Raw genomic sequence first — 16,568 nt, 5'->3', positions numbered from 1 at the left:
TTTACCACAAGACAGCAAGCACTTTCTCTTCTGCTATCCAGATACGGTCCATAGCTTACCTGGTGTTCAGCTGCAGTTCTAATGATTTCCCATAGAGATCTTCCCCATCTCTTTCAGCATACTGCAGATAACCACCCTGATCTTCAAGAGGACTAATTTTGTCCCTTGCTATCCTTTTGCTCTTAATACAGAAATCCTGGGATTCTTCTTCACCTTGTCTGCTACAGCAACCTCATGCTTCCTTTTAGACCCCCTGACTTTTCTCTTCAATGTTCTCTTGCATTTCTGAACTCCTCACTTGGTCCTTTCTGCCTATACCTACCGTGCACCTCCTTCTTCATAACCAGAGCCTCAATATTCCTCAAAAGCCAAGGTTCCCTGAACCTGTTATTCTTGCCTTTTATTCTCACAGGAACATATAAACTCCGTACTCTCAATATTTCAGTTTGAAGGTCTCTCACTAACAATCCTTTTGCCAGAAACCAACTGTCCCAATCCACACCTGCCAGATCCTTTCAGATAGCATAAAAAATTGGCCTTACTTCAATTTAGAATCTCAAACCGAGGGCTAATCCTATTCTTCTCCACAAAAACCTTGAAACTAATAGAATTACGATCACTAGATGTAAAGCGTTCTCACACACACTTCCATCACCTGCACTGTCTCATTCCTAATAGGAGATCCAGTATCGTGCACCATCTAGTTGGAACTCCTAGTGTATTGATTAAGGAAACTCTTCTGAGCAAATCTGACAAACTCTGCCCTATCCAGTCCTTTCCATATTGACTGGAGATCCAGTCAACGAGAAAAGTTAAAATCACCAGCTATCACAACCATTTTTTTTTCTGGAAACAGTCTGTTATCCCTCTACAAATTTGTTCCTCTAAATCCTGCTGAGTCTAGGAAGGTTTATAATATTAACCATGACCATGACCATTAACGTGGTCATCCTTTTCTTACTCCTCAGTTCCACCCATATACCCCAGTAGAGGAGTCCCCAAGTCTGCCCTGTCTCGGCACTGCAGTGACATTTTCTCTGACAAGTAATTGCACCCCTGCCCCTTCAATACCTCCCACCATCGTGTCTAAAGAACAGAACGCCAGAACACGGACATGCTAATCTTGTACTTCCTGCAACCATGTCTCACTAAGGGCTATAATGTCATAATTCCATATGCTGATCCGTGCTCTAAGCTCGTCTACCTTCCTTACAATACTCCTTGGAATAAAATAGACGCAACTCAGAACATTAGTCCCACCGTGCTCAATGTTGCGGTTTGTGTCTTTGTACGTAGGCAGCATCTACTTTCCCCGCAACCACTCCACTAGCCACCCGTCACTCTGGTTCCCACATCACTGGATCCTCCTGTCCGTTTCCTTCTACGGTGGTTGCTGACTCTCCAGCAGCACTTTTCTGGTTTAACCGGTAACTCTAATCTCACTACTTTTGGATAACAGATTAAATATGCACATATTGTGAATGTACACGTGTGTGTGTATATATATATATATATATATATATATATATATATAGACACACACACACACACACACACACACGTACCTCATTACTAACCTAAGAGGTAGGTATGTGAGAGTTGAGGGGTTTGCTCTGTTAATTTCTCACTGAGCACACTGTATGAAACCAAGGTCTCCCTTTAAGTCAACACTAAAAAAAAAATACGCAGGAGAGCAAAGTTGCCGTCTTTTGTGCATGTGCCAACTTCTGTTCAACCAGCATCTCTATATAGATTACCTGGTCATTTCCACCAAAGTAACCTTTGTTACCTAAAGGACTTTTTTTGCACATAAACATGAATGCTGCTTTTTATATGGTGAGTATACTTCAAAGGAATGAAACACACTATAGGTTTTGGGGAAACAATGTAACGAAACCTGCCATAAATCGATCCTCATATGAAAAAAGGATCTGGTGCTTTCCCAGCATATATGATGAATAAACTCTTCTCCGGCTTCCAGCCAGGTACAGTTATTGATTATAACTGACATTTCAATGACAAAGTCTGCTATCTCTATCAAGGATGATGCCTAGGCACGTCTAGTCCAGTGATATTTATACCCCCGTCGTCTGTCCCTCCTGATTGATTAGTCTTCATCCAATTAAGTTTCCGCTCTCCCATCTTGTTTACAATTGAATTCCAGTTCTTACTTAGAGCAAGGCCTTCGTCTTCATTAAAATTATTTTCCTCTAGTTTTATTTCAATGGCTTCCTTAACCAGGCAGTCCTAAAAGCTATTGATGTGGCACAGTAGTTTTGTGTTATCGAAGTCAATCCTATGGCCATTGCAAGTGCGAAGTTCTGCTACCACCGATTTCTCCGGGTAACCCAAGCAGATACACTTCCTGTGCTTCTTGAGGCAAGTTTTCACCATGCGTCCTGTCTGGCCGATACATGCTGCTCCGCGTTACACAGTTTCTAGAAGGATCGCCAGGATCCTGAAGAAATAACGGATTAATATCATCCACAAACTTGTAAGGAGGATCAAATCACAGTTTATGTGGGTCAAAGATGCCCTGGGACTCAGGTCAGCTGGTGCTAATAGGATTGCCTACAAATGCACAGCAGCGTGTATCGACTGACTGGGTGGAACACACGATGGAAACCCACATCAAGGAGCACAGGAGGTGTATCCACGTGGGTTACCTGCAGAAATCGGTGGCAGCAAAACACTGCATTCAAAATGGCCATAGGATTGACTTTGAAATAAAATTGAGGAAAATAATTTTAACAAAAGGTGAAGGTCTCACTCCAAGAACTGGAATTCAATTGTAAACAATGTGGAAGAGTGGAAAGCTGATTGGATGAGGACTAACCAATCAGGGACGGATGACGGGGGTATAAATACCACCAGATTAGACATACTCAGGCATCATTCCTGATGATGATGGCGGAGTTCGTCATTGAGCCGTCAGTTATAAACGATACCTGTACCCATTGTTCATTTTCTATAAAAATCTGGTTAAGGAAAAAGGAATCACAAAGATCTGTATTACATGGAGTGGATTAGAATGAGGGAGTTCTTACTGAAGCAGACAAGATCCTGAGTAGTACAAGGGTAGATGTCAAGATGTGTCCATTAGTGGGAAAATCTCAGTCCATTTTATACAACCTACTCAGTCTTGGACCCAAGAATTCCCTTCACCCATCTCTGAGCACAACCACAATTCAGGTAAAGACTTTGGTGCATGTTCAGTTTTCCCTTTAATCCAGGTCTAACAATCTAGTAGCATAAAGTAAGTCTATCAACCTAATGGCTCTGCAACACTGCCTTGCTGGTTGGCAGTGCAATCATTTTTACCTTTACTCCTGGTGTGGACTGCTTGGCCAGAGCTAGATGGCAGTCCCTTATGCGCTTATTCAGCCTCTCTTCCTTCTCAGCTCTGTCCTGAAGGACATCTTTGAGGTGCTGTTCCAGCTCTGACAGCAGTTGGGTCTTTTCTTGCAACTCTAACCGTAAGACTGTCATTTGCTTCCGTAACCGAGAGTTTTCCTATGACAGGGAAGAGAACATGGGATCTGTTTATCATCCAGCAGCATAAAAAATCCTTCTTGCAAACCTGATCAATATCCATGATTGCCTTTCTTCTCTGCTCATCCTCTGATGAAAATGAAGCCCATTCTGATTTTGAGTCACAGAGCACAGAAACAGACCCTTTAGCCTAACCTGTTGCATATTTAATATTTCAGTAATAATTGAGTAATACTGTAAATATATTGAGTGATTAAGCATTGTCTATCTAATTCATCACAGGTTAAATGTAAAAGTATGTGAATGGCATACGTCATCATGCCACCATGTTATAAGTGCACACCTCACTGAAGTAAAATAAAGTAGTCCAGACACATTAACCTCGGCTGTATGTTTATCTTTTGACTGGTTTTGTTTTGAAGTTACAAAACAGAATCCATCCATGATCCAATCAAAATGTCCATCTGAGCTTGTCCATATTTGCCCACATTTGCCCTGTGAGCCTCTAAACTTTTTCTATCCATGTATCTGCCTAAGTGTCTTTTAGACATCATAATTGTACTGGCACCTACAGGTTCTTCTGGTGGCTTGTTCCAGATACCCACACCCTCTGTGTGAAAATGTTCCCCCCCCCCAGTCCCTTTTAAATCTCACATTAAACCCATGCCATCTTACTTCAGACTCCCCTATCGTTGGAAAAAAAACGACTCGCTATGCATCCTATCTATGTCCCTTGTGATTGTATATACCTTTGTAAGGTTACTCTTCAGCCTCCTAGGCTCCTGGGAACAAACGTCACTGCCTATCCTTCCAGCTCCAGCCCTCGAGCTCTGGTGAAGGTCTTTCCTGACTGCTTAAAATTTCAGCCACTGCCCACAAACAATTGCCAACAACCAGATAATATCAAGTAAAAACAGCTTGAAATAAGAGCCGACTCATTGAAAGGACTAGGCGTGGGAGGATCCTTCTCAGATTTTACTTGGCTGCAGTGCCAGGTTTTGGATTAATGCTTTACTATGTTCCTTCATGACATCCCAGACCTTTACCTCTGCTTTCGTAGGGTAATATTTAACTAATGAGTCAATTTTGAAAAGCCATTTCAGTCCAAGGTACTGAAGCCTTCATTCTCTAGTTAAGGAGATTCCCCAGAAGGCTAGTTGGAACTAATGTTCAGAGAACACTGCCCTTGACCTTGGTGAAAGGCTGTAAGCAGTAAGGTATCTAAGAAAGAGTGAAGAGAAATCCTTCTGGAATTAGCCATCTCCAAGGGCTGTAGATTTAAAGGCATGGCTACTAAAGGAATCTGGGCAATGGGAGAGTGGAGATGATGCAGAGGTTCAGTGGGAACAGTATCAAATTGTCGTGGTGTATGAACTGCTGCTTTCAGTTCTGGCACTCATCACAGGCTGACCTGTGTGTCAAGCCAGAATCGCACTGTCAACACTACAAGAGCCTCGCTCCAGCTCTCCTGCCCGTCCTCGTTCTGGGGAGAGGATCAGCTTCATGCTGAAATCACACTGATTCCTCTGCAAGTTCTCCTCACCACACCCAACTATGCTGTGGAAGACCCTGTACTAAAACAGGTGGTGTACTACACTCGCGTCAAAGGGCAACGATGAAATGAAACATAAGAACCCAGTTAAATAAGCAGGTTTCAGTGCTTATTTAGGGCTAGTCTGAAAGTGGTTCTGGTGCAAAAGCACAGTTAAGTCTTTTAAGACTTAAAAAAAGTTTTTTAAGACTTTAAGACTAATCCAAACTGTTTGAAGAGAAGGCCAGCACTAGCCCTGACCCCCAGTGAATTACCTGTGACTCATTGCTGGCACCTGCACCTCAAGTCCAGTAGCTATGAGTTCAAGTCCTGTTTCAGCCACTGATCAGTACTAAGGGAGCGTCGTGATTCAGATGAGATGTTCCACCTTCTCTCTCAGTGAGATACAAATCAGCTCACAGCACCAATAAAGGTCTAAAGATCTCCTCCGCAGCATCCAAGCTAACAGATCTCTTAATCAACATCACTGAAGCTGACCGGTTTCTGGTTGATCTCTTACACAATGTTCTTGAGAAATCTGTGCATGCATGCAACATTCCCGTTACACCATTGCCCTCACGCTCCAAAGTAAACTGGCTGAGACGTGCTGTGTGACATCCCATGATGTGGTGTTCCACATTTTCGCTTACCTTGCTGTGTTCACAGTCCGTGCAGGGGGGGAGGGAGGACCGCAGCTGCTGGAACCGGAGCTGGCTGCCACTTAGCTCCTGCTTCAGTCGATCATTTTCCTGCACCAAGATCTCTAAGTGTTTCTCCAGGTCAGTTGTACCCTGATGGACAGAGGCAAGCACAGTTGGTCACGGTTACTACAAGCACCAGAACAGCACATGTCCAGCTGGCTACCTGGAACAATTCCTTCAGTTTCTTCAACTGGCTGGGCACCTTTACTTCCTGAGACGAGCCTGGGGATTAGACATGCAACCATCTCATGCTTTCAAGAGGCAAAAAGGTGGAATTGTCAGTGGAGACCACGGAGGCTGGGATTCAATACAGTGAGCAGAGGCACCTGACTTCCCAGCATCATCACCCAGTACTGAGACAGACCAAGACAAGCACGGTGTAAAGGGCATGCTCTCCAAAGCCAAATGCGCATCCGTCAGTACTGGGCCAAAGCCCACGCTCCACTATCTGTGTGTCAGGGTAAATGAGGGAGGCCCAACAAGACCTGCAAATGTATCACCGTTCTCCCCAGAAACCCTTCCCTGGGAGTGCCTTTGCCACAGGTGTGGCAGAGGACCAAGACAATACCTCAAAAGCAATCAAGGGCAATTAGGGATGAGTAACAGAACTTGGCTACGCATGGATGTCCTCCACCATTAAAGAACTGAAGTCTTTCAACATTTGCATGCAGTGCCAGAATACCTGAGATTGTGCAGTGCCGCCCAGCCCCTGCTGTTTGGACTCAGCTGTGTTCAGATCCTCCTCCAGCCTCACTTTGTCCTCCTGCAGACAGCTGATCATTTCGATGAGTTTGTTTGGGTCACTCGAGGGGATTCTTCTGCGGGACTGGAAAAGACAGGAGTCCCCCCCCAACCTGGCGAGAGACAGGTGGCAGGTTTGTTTGGCGTGACCACAGTCGGGTCCAATATTCTGACTCAATGTGGACTTGGATTTCTGAAGAACCCCCACAAGTTTGAGAACCATGCAGAAGTGACTTTGAGTCACTGGTGTATAAATTTAACATGCTGTTGCACGCGCCCGACAGTCAAAAGAAAATTGTTGCAAAGTCTGGAACAACAATCAGAAAACACTGGAAGCATGGTGCAGGACACATCTACAGAAAACAAATTTCAAAGTTTTGGGGTTGGACCCTTCCTCAGAATGCAAACATAAGAACACAACTACAAACGTTGTGCCTGACAACCTTCTACTGGATGATAAACTGGTAAACGAGTGGAAAATCCTGAAGCAGATGGGGAGTGTTTGACTGTAGAATACTGTGTTACAGTGCTTCTTCCACCTCTCTTTACCCCAACCAAAATGATTCAGGAGCAGGGAACACCTCAGCTTGCTAACAACACAAATTAGGCAAGTTGTGGGAAGGACTGTAAAGGACAGCACAGAAAACATTTATAGTTCAGTGCATTAAATTGTAAACAGGTATTTTTCACTAGCCGATCACAAGATGGCTTCAGCACTCATCGTGTTTGCATTCAGTCTTAATCCCAACCAAACAAGTTATATTCAAATACCTGTTAACTCCTTACCACATTGAGAAATTTCCTTCTGCAGCTTGGGTGTGCAGAGAGAGATTTGCTTATTTGCCCCATCTACAGTGAAACGTTCAAACAGTGAAATACACCAATGGCCACAGTCGGAGAACCGTGCTGGGGGCAGCCCTCAAGTGTCGCCACGCTTCTGACACCAACGCCGCACGCCCACAATTTACTAATCCGAACCCGCATGTCTTCGGAACGTGGGAGGAAGCTGAAGCACCTGGGAAAACCCACACGGTCACACGGGGAGAGTACAAACTTACGGACAGTGGCAGACGTCAAACCCCGATCGGTGGGCTGTACAGCAGCTGTCCTAACCATGCCGCCCATACAAATAGGCAGACCTCCATACAAATGCCCTTTAAAAGCTTTTCCAATTACACAAAAACCCCAACCTAAATGAGTCAAAGTCTGTCCCGAGCCTTGTGGCCCATCAGGCCGGTGCTTACGCCGGTTTCTGTGGCACGAAGCGACTGGGAGTACGAGACCTTCCCCCCCCCCCCCCCCCCCCAGGATAGGACGCCAGTCTATCGCAAGGTTAACCCCCAGCCTCTCCACCTGCAGTTGCTGCAACAAATGCAAGCTTTCTTTCATCTTCAAGACACTGAGTAAGCCACAACATTACTGTTAATCTCAGCTCCTGTTCCAATAGGAAACGAGCATAATGTTTGGGTGGAACATGGTTTGAGATCACCACTGCAAGTTTCTCAACTCATCTCAGGATTTATAATCCATTCCTTCACCTGTATGCTTGTTACACCCCAGTAACAGTCTCCAATGAGCTCTATATTGTAATTCTCATTATGGATTCAAACACTTGCACAGTCTCACCCTTCTCCCGTCTCCTCCAACAACTATTCAATATCTCTGTCTTCTTCCAATTTCCCCTGCCTACCCACTTCACACTGCGTTGACAGAGTTATCCAGGCTCGAAGCACCTGGAGTTCTTCATATCTAATCTTATAAATGCTTGTTAAAACGGACAGCTTTGATCAAGCTTTTGATCTTCTGTCTGAATACTTCCAACGTGGCTCAGTGCCAAATCTGATTGGTAACATCTGCTCAAAGCGGAATTACTGAAGGTAAATGCAAATTGTCAAGGCCCTTTTGGGCTGACTGTTCAATGATAATAGGAGAACTAGCATCTCCTTGTATGTGCTCTGACATTCAATACATCCTGTCTGATCTTTTACATTACCACCAATTTCCTGTAACAACCCCCGTCTCTTAATTATCCTAATATTTGAAAATCTACATGCCTTCCATTCAACACTAGGTGAGTAACTTTTTTTAAATGAGGCAGAATTGAATTCCAGTTTACAGAGCCAATTGAGTATTTCACAATCCATTATTTTAACCTATTATTGCTCCTTGGTAGAAGCATGTACCTGTTTGCGGATCACCTTGAAAACGAGTCCACACTTGTCCCTTGTCTCTCATCTACCTCCAACCACAAGAATACTCCAAACGCAGATATAGAGTAAAGTTGTGGACAATGTGGACATCCATTCACTCTCTACCAGATGGTTTGAGGCTTTACTATTTGTGTTTAGGTATTAACCCTTCTGTTATTTCCTGCTTCTGCCATTAGTGCTCACTCCAAAACCTCAAGGGCATCTCCTACTGCAAATAATACCTAAATTTTGGTACAATGAATAACTTAGATTACATTCATAGAGCTAATCACTAAAGTTTAGTACTACCAACAAATGACTTTTTAAACAACTTCCAAACATTTGTATGGGAAGATAAAGAAGTTGCACTGAAACCCAGTATAATAGTAAAGAAACTCTTGCAAGAGGTCCATAGAAAGTCAAAGGCAATACATATTTTCTGAATTATGGACTTTGGACTGAAATGGATTCATCTTTATCAAAACATGCCTAATCATTTAACATTCCCAAGTCTCTTATCTCCCACCAACAGCAGACTGCAGTGAGATAACACAAGGGCAGTAACTACAGCTCAACAACAATGACACCAATGGATTCAACTAGGTTCAACAATCCTGTAATGTCTGTGGCAACTATGATTCAATTTAAACTAATCACATCTTTTCATTCCCTGCCTGCTCAGGTACCTGTCTAAAGTTTGCTATTGTATTGCTTCCAGCATTTGTCCTGGGAGCTTGTTCCAGGCACCTGTCACTCTGTGCAAAGAAAACTTGCCTTATTTTCTTCTTTAAACATTCCCCCTTTCACATTAAAGTTATGCCCTTTAGTATGACAGTTCCACCCTGAGAAGAAGATTATTTACCCTATCTATGCTTCTCGATTTTATATACTTCCATCTACTTGCTACTCAGCCTGCTCTTTACACACTAGAAAAGGCATCTCAAGTTTGTCCAACCTCTCATCTCTAATTCCGGTGAATTTTGGCACCCTCTCCAAAGCCTTCACATCCTTCTGCAATGTTACATTAATCACTTTTGTCACCTCCATTTAAAAAAAACTGAAGCTCCAGCAAGCAGCCCAGCTTTGAAGAACTCCAATACTCTCTTTGCTAAGCTTCCATGTTCTTCATAATAACCACGTGGGTTTACAAGGCACTGGTCAGGCTACACTTGGAGTAGTGTGAGCAGTTTTGAGGCCCTTAATGAAAAAAGGGTGTGCTGGCATTGGAGAGGATCCAGAGGAGGTTCGCAAGAATTAGCCCAGGAACAAAAGGGTTAACACACGAGAAGTGCTTGATGACTCTGGGTCTGTTCTCACTAGAGTTTAGAAGAATGAGGCAGATATTATTAAAATTCATCAAATAGTGAAAGGCCTAGATAGAGTGGATGTGGGGAGAATGTTTCCTACGCTAGGGCAGTTTAGGACCAGACGGCACAGCCTTAGAATACAAGGGTGCCCCTTCAGAACAGGGACGATGAATTCCTTTAGCAAGAGGGTGGCGGATCTGTGAAATTCATTGTCACAGATGGCTGTGGAGGCCAATTCATTTTGGTATACTTAAAGCAGAGGTTGATAGGGTTTTGAAGAGTAAGGGTGTCGAGGTTTACAGGGAGAAGGCAGAACAGCATTGAGCAGGATAATAAATCAGCCATGATGGAACGGCAGAGAAAGCTCAATGGGCCAAATGTCCTAACTCTGCTTCTATGTCTTATGGTTTCTCCGGTTCCTCCCTTGTGCTGGTGGACTAAGTACCTGCTGTAAATTATCCCATGCAGGTCAGTGGCAGGACAACTGAGGAACGTCAAGGTGCAAAAGAGTGGGATTGATGCGAATCTTCTGAAAGGCATCACAGACTTGATAGATAATCTTCCACATACAAGAAAACGTGAAAAATATGAGGCTGTAGAATACCTGGTGAAATCATAAGGCCACATGCACACAAAAGAGCGGGCAAAAATTTATTAGAGTTAGAAGCATAATGTAGGACGAGCAACAGCAAAACAAGACTTCTTTCTAGAGGGCACACAATAAATCACACACCCACTTGTGCTACAACCTTCATCTCATTCCAGGTCTCATTGCAGGGGAGGCAGGCAAACTGGGAAGCTCAAATTTGGCCCTTGAAATAGAAAGAGCTGAGAATTCTAGAACACTTCAATCGCAGCCACAGCTGACATGGTACCAATACTGACCAGATCAACACCAACACCTGGACTCCAAGCAAAGCACTACACTTCGATCATATTTTTTTTGATCAAAGTACCAAGTTCAACAACAGCCTCCCCAGACCTTTATTTTCCTGCTCACATTCTCCTCACCATCATCTTTTCCTTTTAACCATCAACCCTTTCATCGAACAATCTCAACCATCTTCAGCGATCTCATGGCCATTCCCTGCAGTCTTGCCCTCCCACTAATTCTTCTCTAGCATCTTAACACCTCTCCTCTCATCTTCAATTTCTGATAGAGGATCATCAACGTGAAACAATAACTTCTGCTTTTCTCCCCACAGATGCCGCTTGACCAACTGAGTATTTACAGCACAGTGTTTTTATTTCAGGGTTTTCCACATTTCTGGTAGTTCTCTTTTGTATTAAAGGTAAAAGAAAAGGCTTCAAGAATAATATTAAAAATAGAAATGTTAATAAATACCTGAAAGCCTTACTTAATTTCAGGAGGCCCTTACTAAACAGGTGCAAGGTACCTGTGCACAAGGTACTGCTACTTGTGGTTGGAGCCAGTTTTATGACCTGAGAATGTTTTTTTGGTGTTTAGATTGATTGATAACCGTAGAACCACCAGACTCCTGAAACAAGACAAATAACTTCACTCACCTCAACTCTGAGCAACCTACAGACTTACTTTCAAGGATTCTATAACTCATGTTGTCGATATTGTTTATTTTTCATTGCGCAATTTGTCTTCTTTAGGGCATTGGCTATTACTCTTTATTTATGTATAGTTTACCATAAATTCTATTGTATTTTCCTGTAAATGCCTACAGGAAAATGCATCTCAAGTTATTATATGGTGAAATATACGGTATGTCCTTTGATAATAAGTTTACTTTGAAAGTAAGTGGATAACACAAGTCAGTGCTTGTTCCTACCAGCTTATTGGCTATCAGAGATTGCATGGGAGACAAGTCTGTTCAAGTCTCAACATTTGGACAACTCTAAGTTCCTTTAAAACTTTGCTCTCTCCTTCTCATTTCCAGCTTATTGCATTTGAGTCATCTCTACATGCTGCTCTTTAACAATTGCGCCTTGTCTCTCATCTTCGCATCCATTGGCTAATAATATTGTTCTCTAGTCACTAATTTTCCTGCCTCTCCAGTTCAACTTCATCACTGTCACTTTCCTCACTGTTGTTAATCTGGTGCCCTCTCACTTTTCATTTTTCTGGCGGCCCAATTAAAGCAGGAACGAGAGAGGAGATAACACAAAGATCCGTGAGTGTGTTTTATAAAGGAGTGTTTGTGGGCCTTCGACATTTTCCCGATCCCCAATCAAATAGCAATTTATTAGAAAAAGGCAAATAAAAATATGGTAGGGACAGGAGGATTGCTATTGTTGGAGTGAACCAGGTGTTGGGAGTGGTGAGTCTATGGCTCATCAGGCTTGGGTGAGGTACGTATCTGGCAAGTTTCTTCCTCAAACAACAGGAATTTTCCTCCTCTTTATTGTTCGTTCTCCATCTGTTAGTACAGAGTCAGAGCAGTCGCTCCGGGAACTGTGTTGTTTACAGAGATCAGTGAGAATGGCTCCAGGGACTGTGTTGTGCACAGAGATCAGTGAGAATGGCTCCAGGGACTGTGTTGTGCACAGAGATCAGTGAGAATGGCTCCAGGACTGTGTTGTGTACACAAAGCAGTGAGAATAGCTCCGGGACTGTGTTGTGCATATAGATCAGTGAGAATGGCTCCAGGGACAGTGTTGTGCACAGAGATCAGTGAGAATGGCTCTGGGGACTGTGTTGTGCACAGAGATCAGTGAGAATGGCTCCGGGGACTGTGTTGAGTACAGAGAGCAGTGAGAATGGCTCCAGGGACTGTGTTGGGCACAGAGATCAGTGAGAATGGCTCCGGGGACTGTGTTGAGTACAGAGATCAGTGAGAACGGCTCCAGGGACTGTGGTGTGCACAGAGATCAGTGAGAATGGCTCCGGGGACTGTGTTGAGTACAGAGAGCAGTGAGAATGGCTCCAGGGACTGTGTTGTGCATATAGATCAGTGAGAATGGCTCCACGGACTGTGGTGTGCATATAGATCAGTGAGAATGGCTCCGGGGACTGTGTTGAGTACAGAGAGCAGTGAGAATGGCTCCAGGACTGTGTTGTTTACAGAGATCCGTGAGAATGGCTCCAGGGACTGTGGTGTGCATATAGATCAGTGAGAATGGCTCCAGGACTGTGTTGTGTACACAGAGCAGTGAGAATGGCTCCAGGGACTGTGGTGTGCATATAGATCAGTGAGAATGGCTCCGGGGACTGTGTTGTGCACAGAGATCAGTGAGAATGGCTCCAGGACTGTGTTGTGCATATTGATCAGTGAGAATGGCTCCAAGACTGTGTTGTGCACAGTTTCAGCAGTGAAAATGGCTCCAGAACTGTGTTTACAGAGATCAGTGAGAATGGCTCCAGGACTGTGTTGTGCACAGTTAGATCAGTGAGAATGGCTCCGGGGACTGTGTTGTGCACAGAGAGCAGTGAGAATGGCTCCAAGACTGTGTTGTGTACAGTTAGAGCAGTGAGAATGGCTCCGGGGACTGTGTTGTTTACAGAGATCAGTGAGAATGGCTCCGGGGACTGTGTTGTTTACAGGGATCAATGAGAATGGCTCCAGGGACTGTGTTGTGCATATTGACCAGTGAGAATGGCTCTGGGATTGTGTTGTTTACAGAGAGCAGTGAGAATGTCTCTGGGGACTGTGTTGTGTACAGTTACAGCAGTGAGAATGGCTCCAGGGACTGTGTTGTGTACAGTTAGAGCAGTGAGAATGGCTCCAGGGACTGTGTTGTGCATATTGATCAGTGAGAATGGCTCCAGGACTGTGTTGTGTACTTGAAGGCACATGATAAAATAGGCCAACGTCAGTATGGTTTCTTAAGGGAAAACCTTGCCTGACAAATCTGTTAGAATTCTTAGAGAAATAACAAGCAGGATAGACAAAGGAGAATCTGCGAACGTTGCTTACTTTGATTTTCAGAAGGCCTTTGACAATGTACCACACGAGGCTGCTTAACAAGATAAGAGCCCATGGTATTACAGGAACGATACTAGCATGGATAGAGGATTGGCTGATTGGCAGAGGCAAAAGGTGACGATAAAGGGAGCCTTTTCTGATTGGCTGTCAGTGACTAGTGGCGTTCTGTAGGGGTCAGTATTAGGACCACTTATTTTTACGTTGCAAGTTCACGGTTTGGATGATTGAACTGAAGGCTTTGTTGCCAAGTTTGTGGTCAATATGAATTAGATGGATGGGCAGGTAGTGTTGAGGAAACATGAAGGACCTAAATAGATTAGGAGAACGGACAAGAAATGGCAGATGGAATACAGTGTCGGGAGGTGTATGGTCATGCACTTTGGTAGAATAAAAGTGTAGTCTATCTTCTAAATGGTGAGAAAATTCAAAAATCAGAGGTGCAATGGGACTTGGGAGTCCTTGTGCAGTATTCCTGAAAGATTAATTTGCAGGTTGAGTCTGTGGTGAGGAAGGAAAATGCAATGTTAGCATTCATTTCAAGAGGATGAGAATATAAAAACAAGGATGTAATGCTGAGGCTTTATAAGGCACTAGTGAGGTCTCACTTGAAGTATTGTGAGCAGTTTTGGGATTCTTATCTAAGAAAGGATGTGTTGACATTGAAGAGTGTTCAAAGGAGGTTCATAAAAATGATTCCGGGAATGAAAGGCTTATCATTTGATAGCTCTGGGCTTGTGTTCACTGAAAGAGTGAAGGAATTCTCATTGAAACCTATTGAAAGGTCTAGATAGAGTGGGCATGGAGAGGATGCTTCCTTTGGTGGAGTCTAGGACCAGAGGACATAACCTCAGAATAAAAGGATATCCATTTAGAATGGAGATGAGCTGTTTAGCCAGAGGGTAGTGAATCGTGGAATTAATTGCCACAGGCGGCTATGAAAGCCAAGTCTTTAGGTATATTTAAGGTGGAGGTTGATAGATTCTTGATCAGTCATGGTGTGAAAGGCTTCAGGAAGAATGGGGTTGGGGGAAATGGACGAGTCATGACGAAATAGCGGAGCAGACTCAAGGGGCTTAATGGCCAAATTCTGCTCCTATGCATCACCTTTCGCTCCATTCCCTTAATTACTCATCTTCTTTTCAAGGACAGTTGATCATAGAACATGGAAACTTACAGCACATTACAGGCCCTTCGGCCCACAATGTTGTGCCAACCATGTAACCTACTCTAGAAACTGCCTAGAATTTCCCTAGCGCAGAGCCCTCTATTTTTCTAAGCTATCTAAGAGGCTCTTAAAAGAACCTATTGTATCCGCTTCCACCACCACCACTGGCAGTGCATTCCACGCACCCACCACTCTCTGTGTAAAAAACTTACCCGACATCCCCTTGCTACCTATTTCCAAGCACCTTAAAACTGTGGCCCTTGTGTTAGCTATTTCAGCCCTGGGAAAAAGCCTCTGACTATCCACAAGATCAATGCCTCTCAGCACCCTATACACCTCTATCACGTCACCTCTCACCCTCCATCATTCCGAGGAGAAAAAGCCAAGTTCACTCAACCTATTCTCATAAGGTATGTCCTCCAAACCAGGCGACATCCTTGTAAATCTGCTCTGCACCATCTCTATAGTATCCACATCCTTCCTGTAGTGAGGTGAGCACAGTACTCCAAGTGGGATCTGACCAAGATTATGACTGATATTAGCAGAACACAAAGGTTAGTTGGAGCCCCCTGACAGTTAAGCTAGTAGCTTGGAAACTGCTTAGGCATTGGAATGTTAAAGGAGTTGCTGAGAGGAGCATGAACAGAAAAAGTGAAAAAAAATCTCATAATCGATCATTAGGTATCAAGGTAAACACAGCCATGGGCCCTGTTCCTGTACTGTGATGTTCTCAACATCTGATACACAAAGAGGATGCAACTGAGCTGAACTTTGAGAGATTTATGTGAATACCTGGCTGATGCCTACAACATATTTTATCACAAAGACAGGAGGCAAGGAGCAAAATCATCCTTCATCTTAACAACTAGATTTGACTTTGCTTGTCCTTTTATTCTCCAATATTTTGGAACCATCACTCCTCAATGTTATTTTACTTGTCCATCCCCTTTGCTATTGCAGTGGCAATCATTTAGACTGCTGATATTGGCTTTCTCTGCTCTCTGCCTGACACACATTTTGAACCATCTTCCTCTTACCCTTTCTATACACAGTACTACCATGATGACCTGCGCCTAAGACCAAGCAGCTGCCACTGACACTCTGAGAGCTGAAGGCACAGTTAACCATGGAGAATAACACTGATGGCAGGGAGGGGGATAGTCAAGTTAAGTTTATTGTCATTGAACTATATTTCTGTATACCATCAAATAAGACAAAGTTTCTCTGGACCAGGGTGTAAAGCACAGTAGTACATATAGCACACAAAAACTTGGGAAAGCAAGAATTAAATCTACAAGTCAATCACACGTAGATATTGTAAGGTACAGCACAAACTATCTGGCGACACTTCGAATGTGATATGGCAGGGAGTTCGGGAGTTCGGAAGCCTAATGGCCTGGTTTAAGAAACTGCTTCCCACCCTGACTGTTCTCGTCTTTGTGCATCGGAGCCTTGGGCCTGATGGTAGAAAGTCAAAGAGGATGCTGGATAGATGGGTGGAATCCTTCATTATACTAAGGCCCTTGGGTTCACAGCGTTCCTGATA

At 43.8% G+C, this 16,568-nt stretch overlaps 1 protein-coding gene across 8 annotated transcripts in view; it reads right to left on the bottom strand.

Annotated features, from left to right (window-relative positions):
* The window catches only part of kifc3 (kinesin family member C3), a 78,062-nt gene that overhangs the window by 37,403 nt on the left and 24,091 nt on the right, over positions 1 to 16,568 (bottom strand). For 7 of the 8 annotated variants that reach the window (XM_072279351.1, XM_072279350.1, XM_072279355.1 and 4 more), the window contains 2 exons: positions 5,674 to 5,814; positions 3,322 to 3,513 (listed from right to left, as the gene is read on the bottom strand). In XM_072279351.1, the coding sequence (XP_072135452.1) occupies positions 3,322 to 3,513; positions 5,674 to 5,814 (333 nt within the window). Of the gene's footprint in view, positions 1 to 3,321; positions 3,514 to 5,673; positions 5,815 to 6,406; positions 6,579 to 16,568 lie in introns of all 8 variants that reach the window. The other variant, XM_072279353.1, reaches the window with a different exon arrangement.

This window comes from Mobula birostris, chromosome 15 (genome assembly GCF_030028105.1).
Source record: "Mobula birostris isolate sMobBir1 chromosome 15, sMobBir1.hap1, whole genome shotgun sequence".
Taxonomy (NCBI): Eukaryota; Metazoa; Chordata; class Chondrichthyes; order Myliobatiformes; family Myliobatidae; genus Mobula; species Mobula birostris.
The sequence above is the reverse complement of the archived record's forward strand: the minus strand, read 5'-3'. Positions and strand labels throughout refer to the sequence as shown.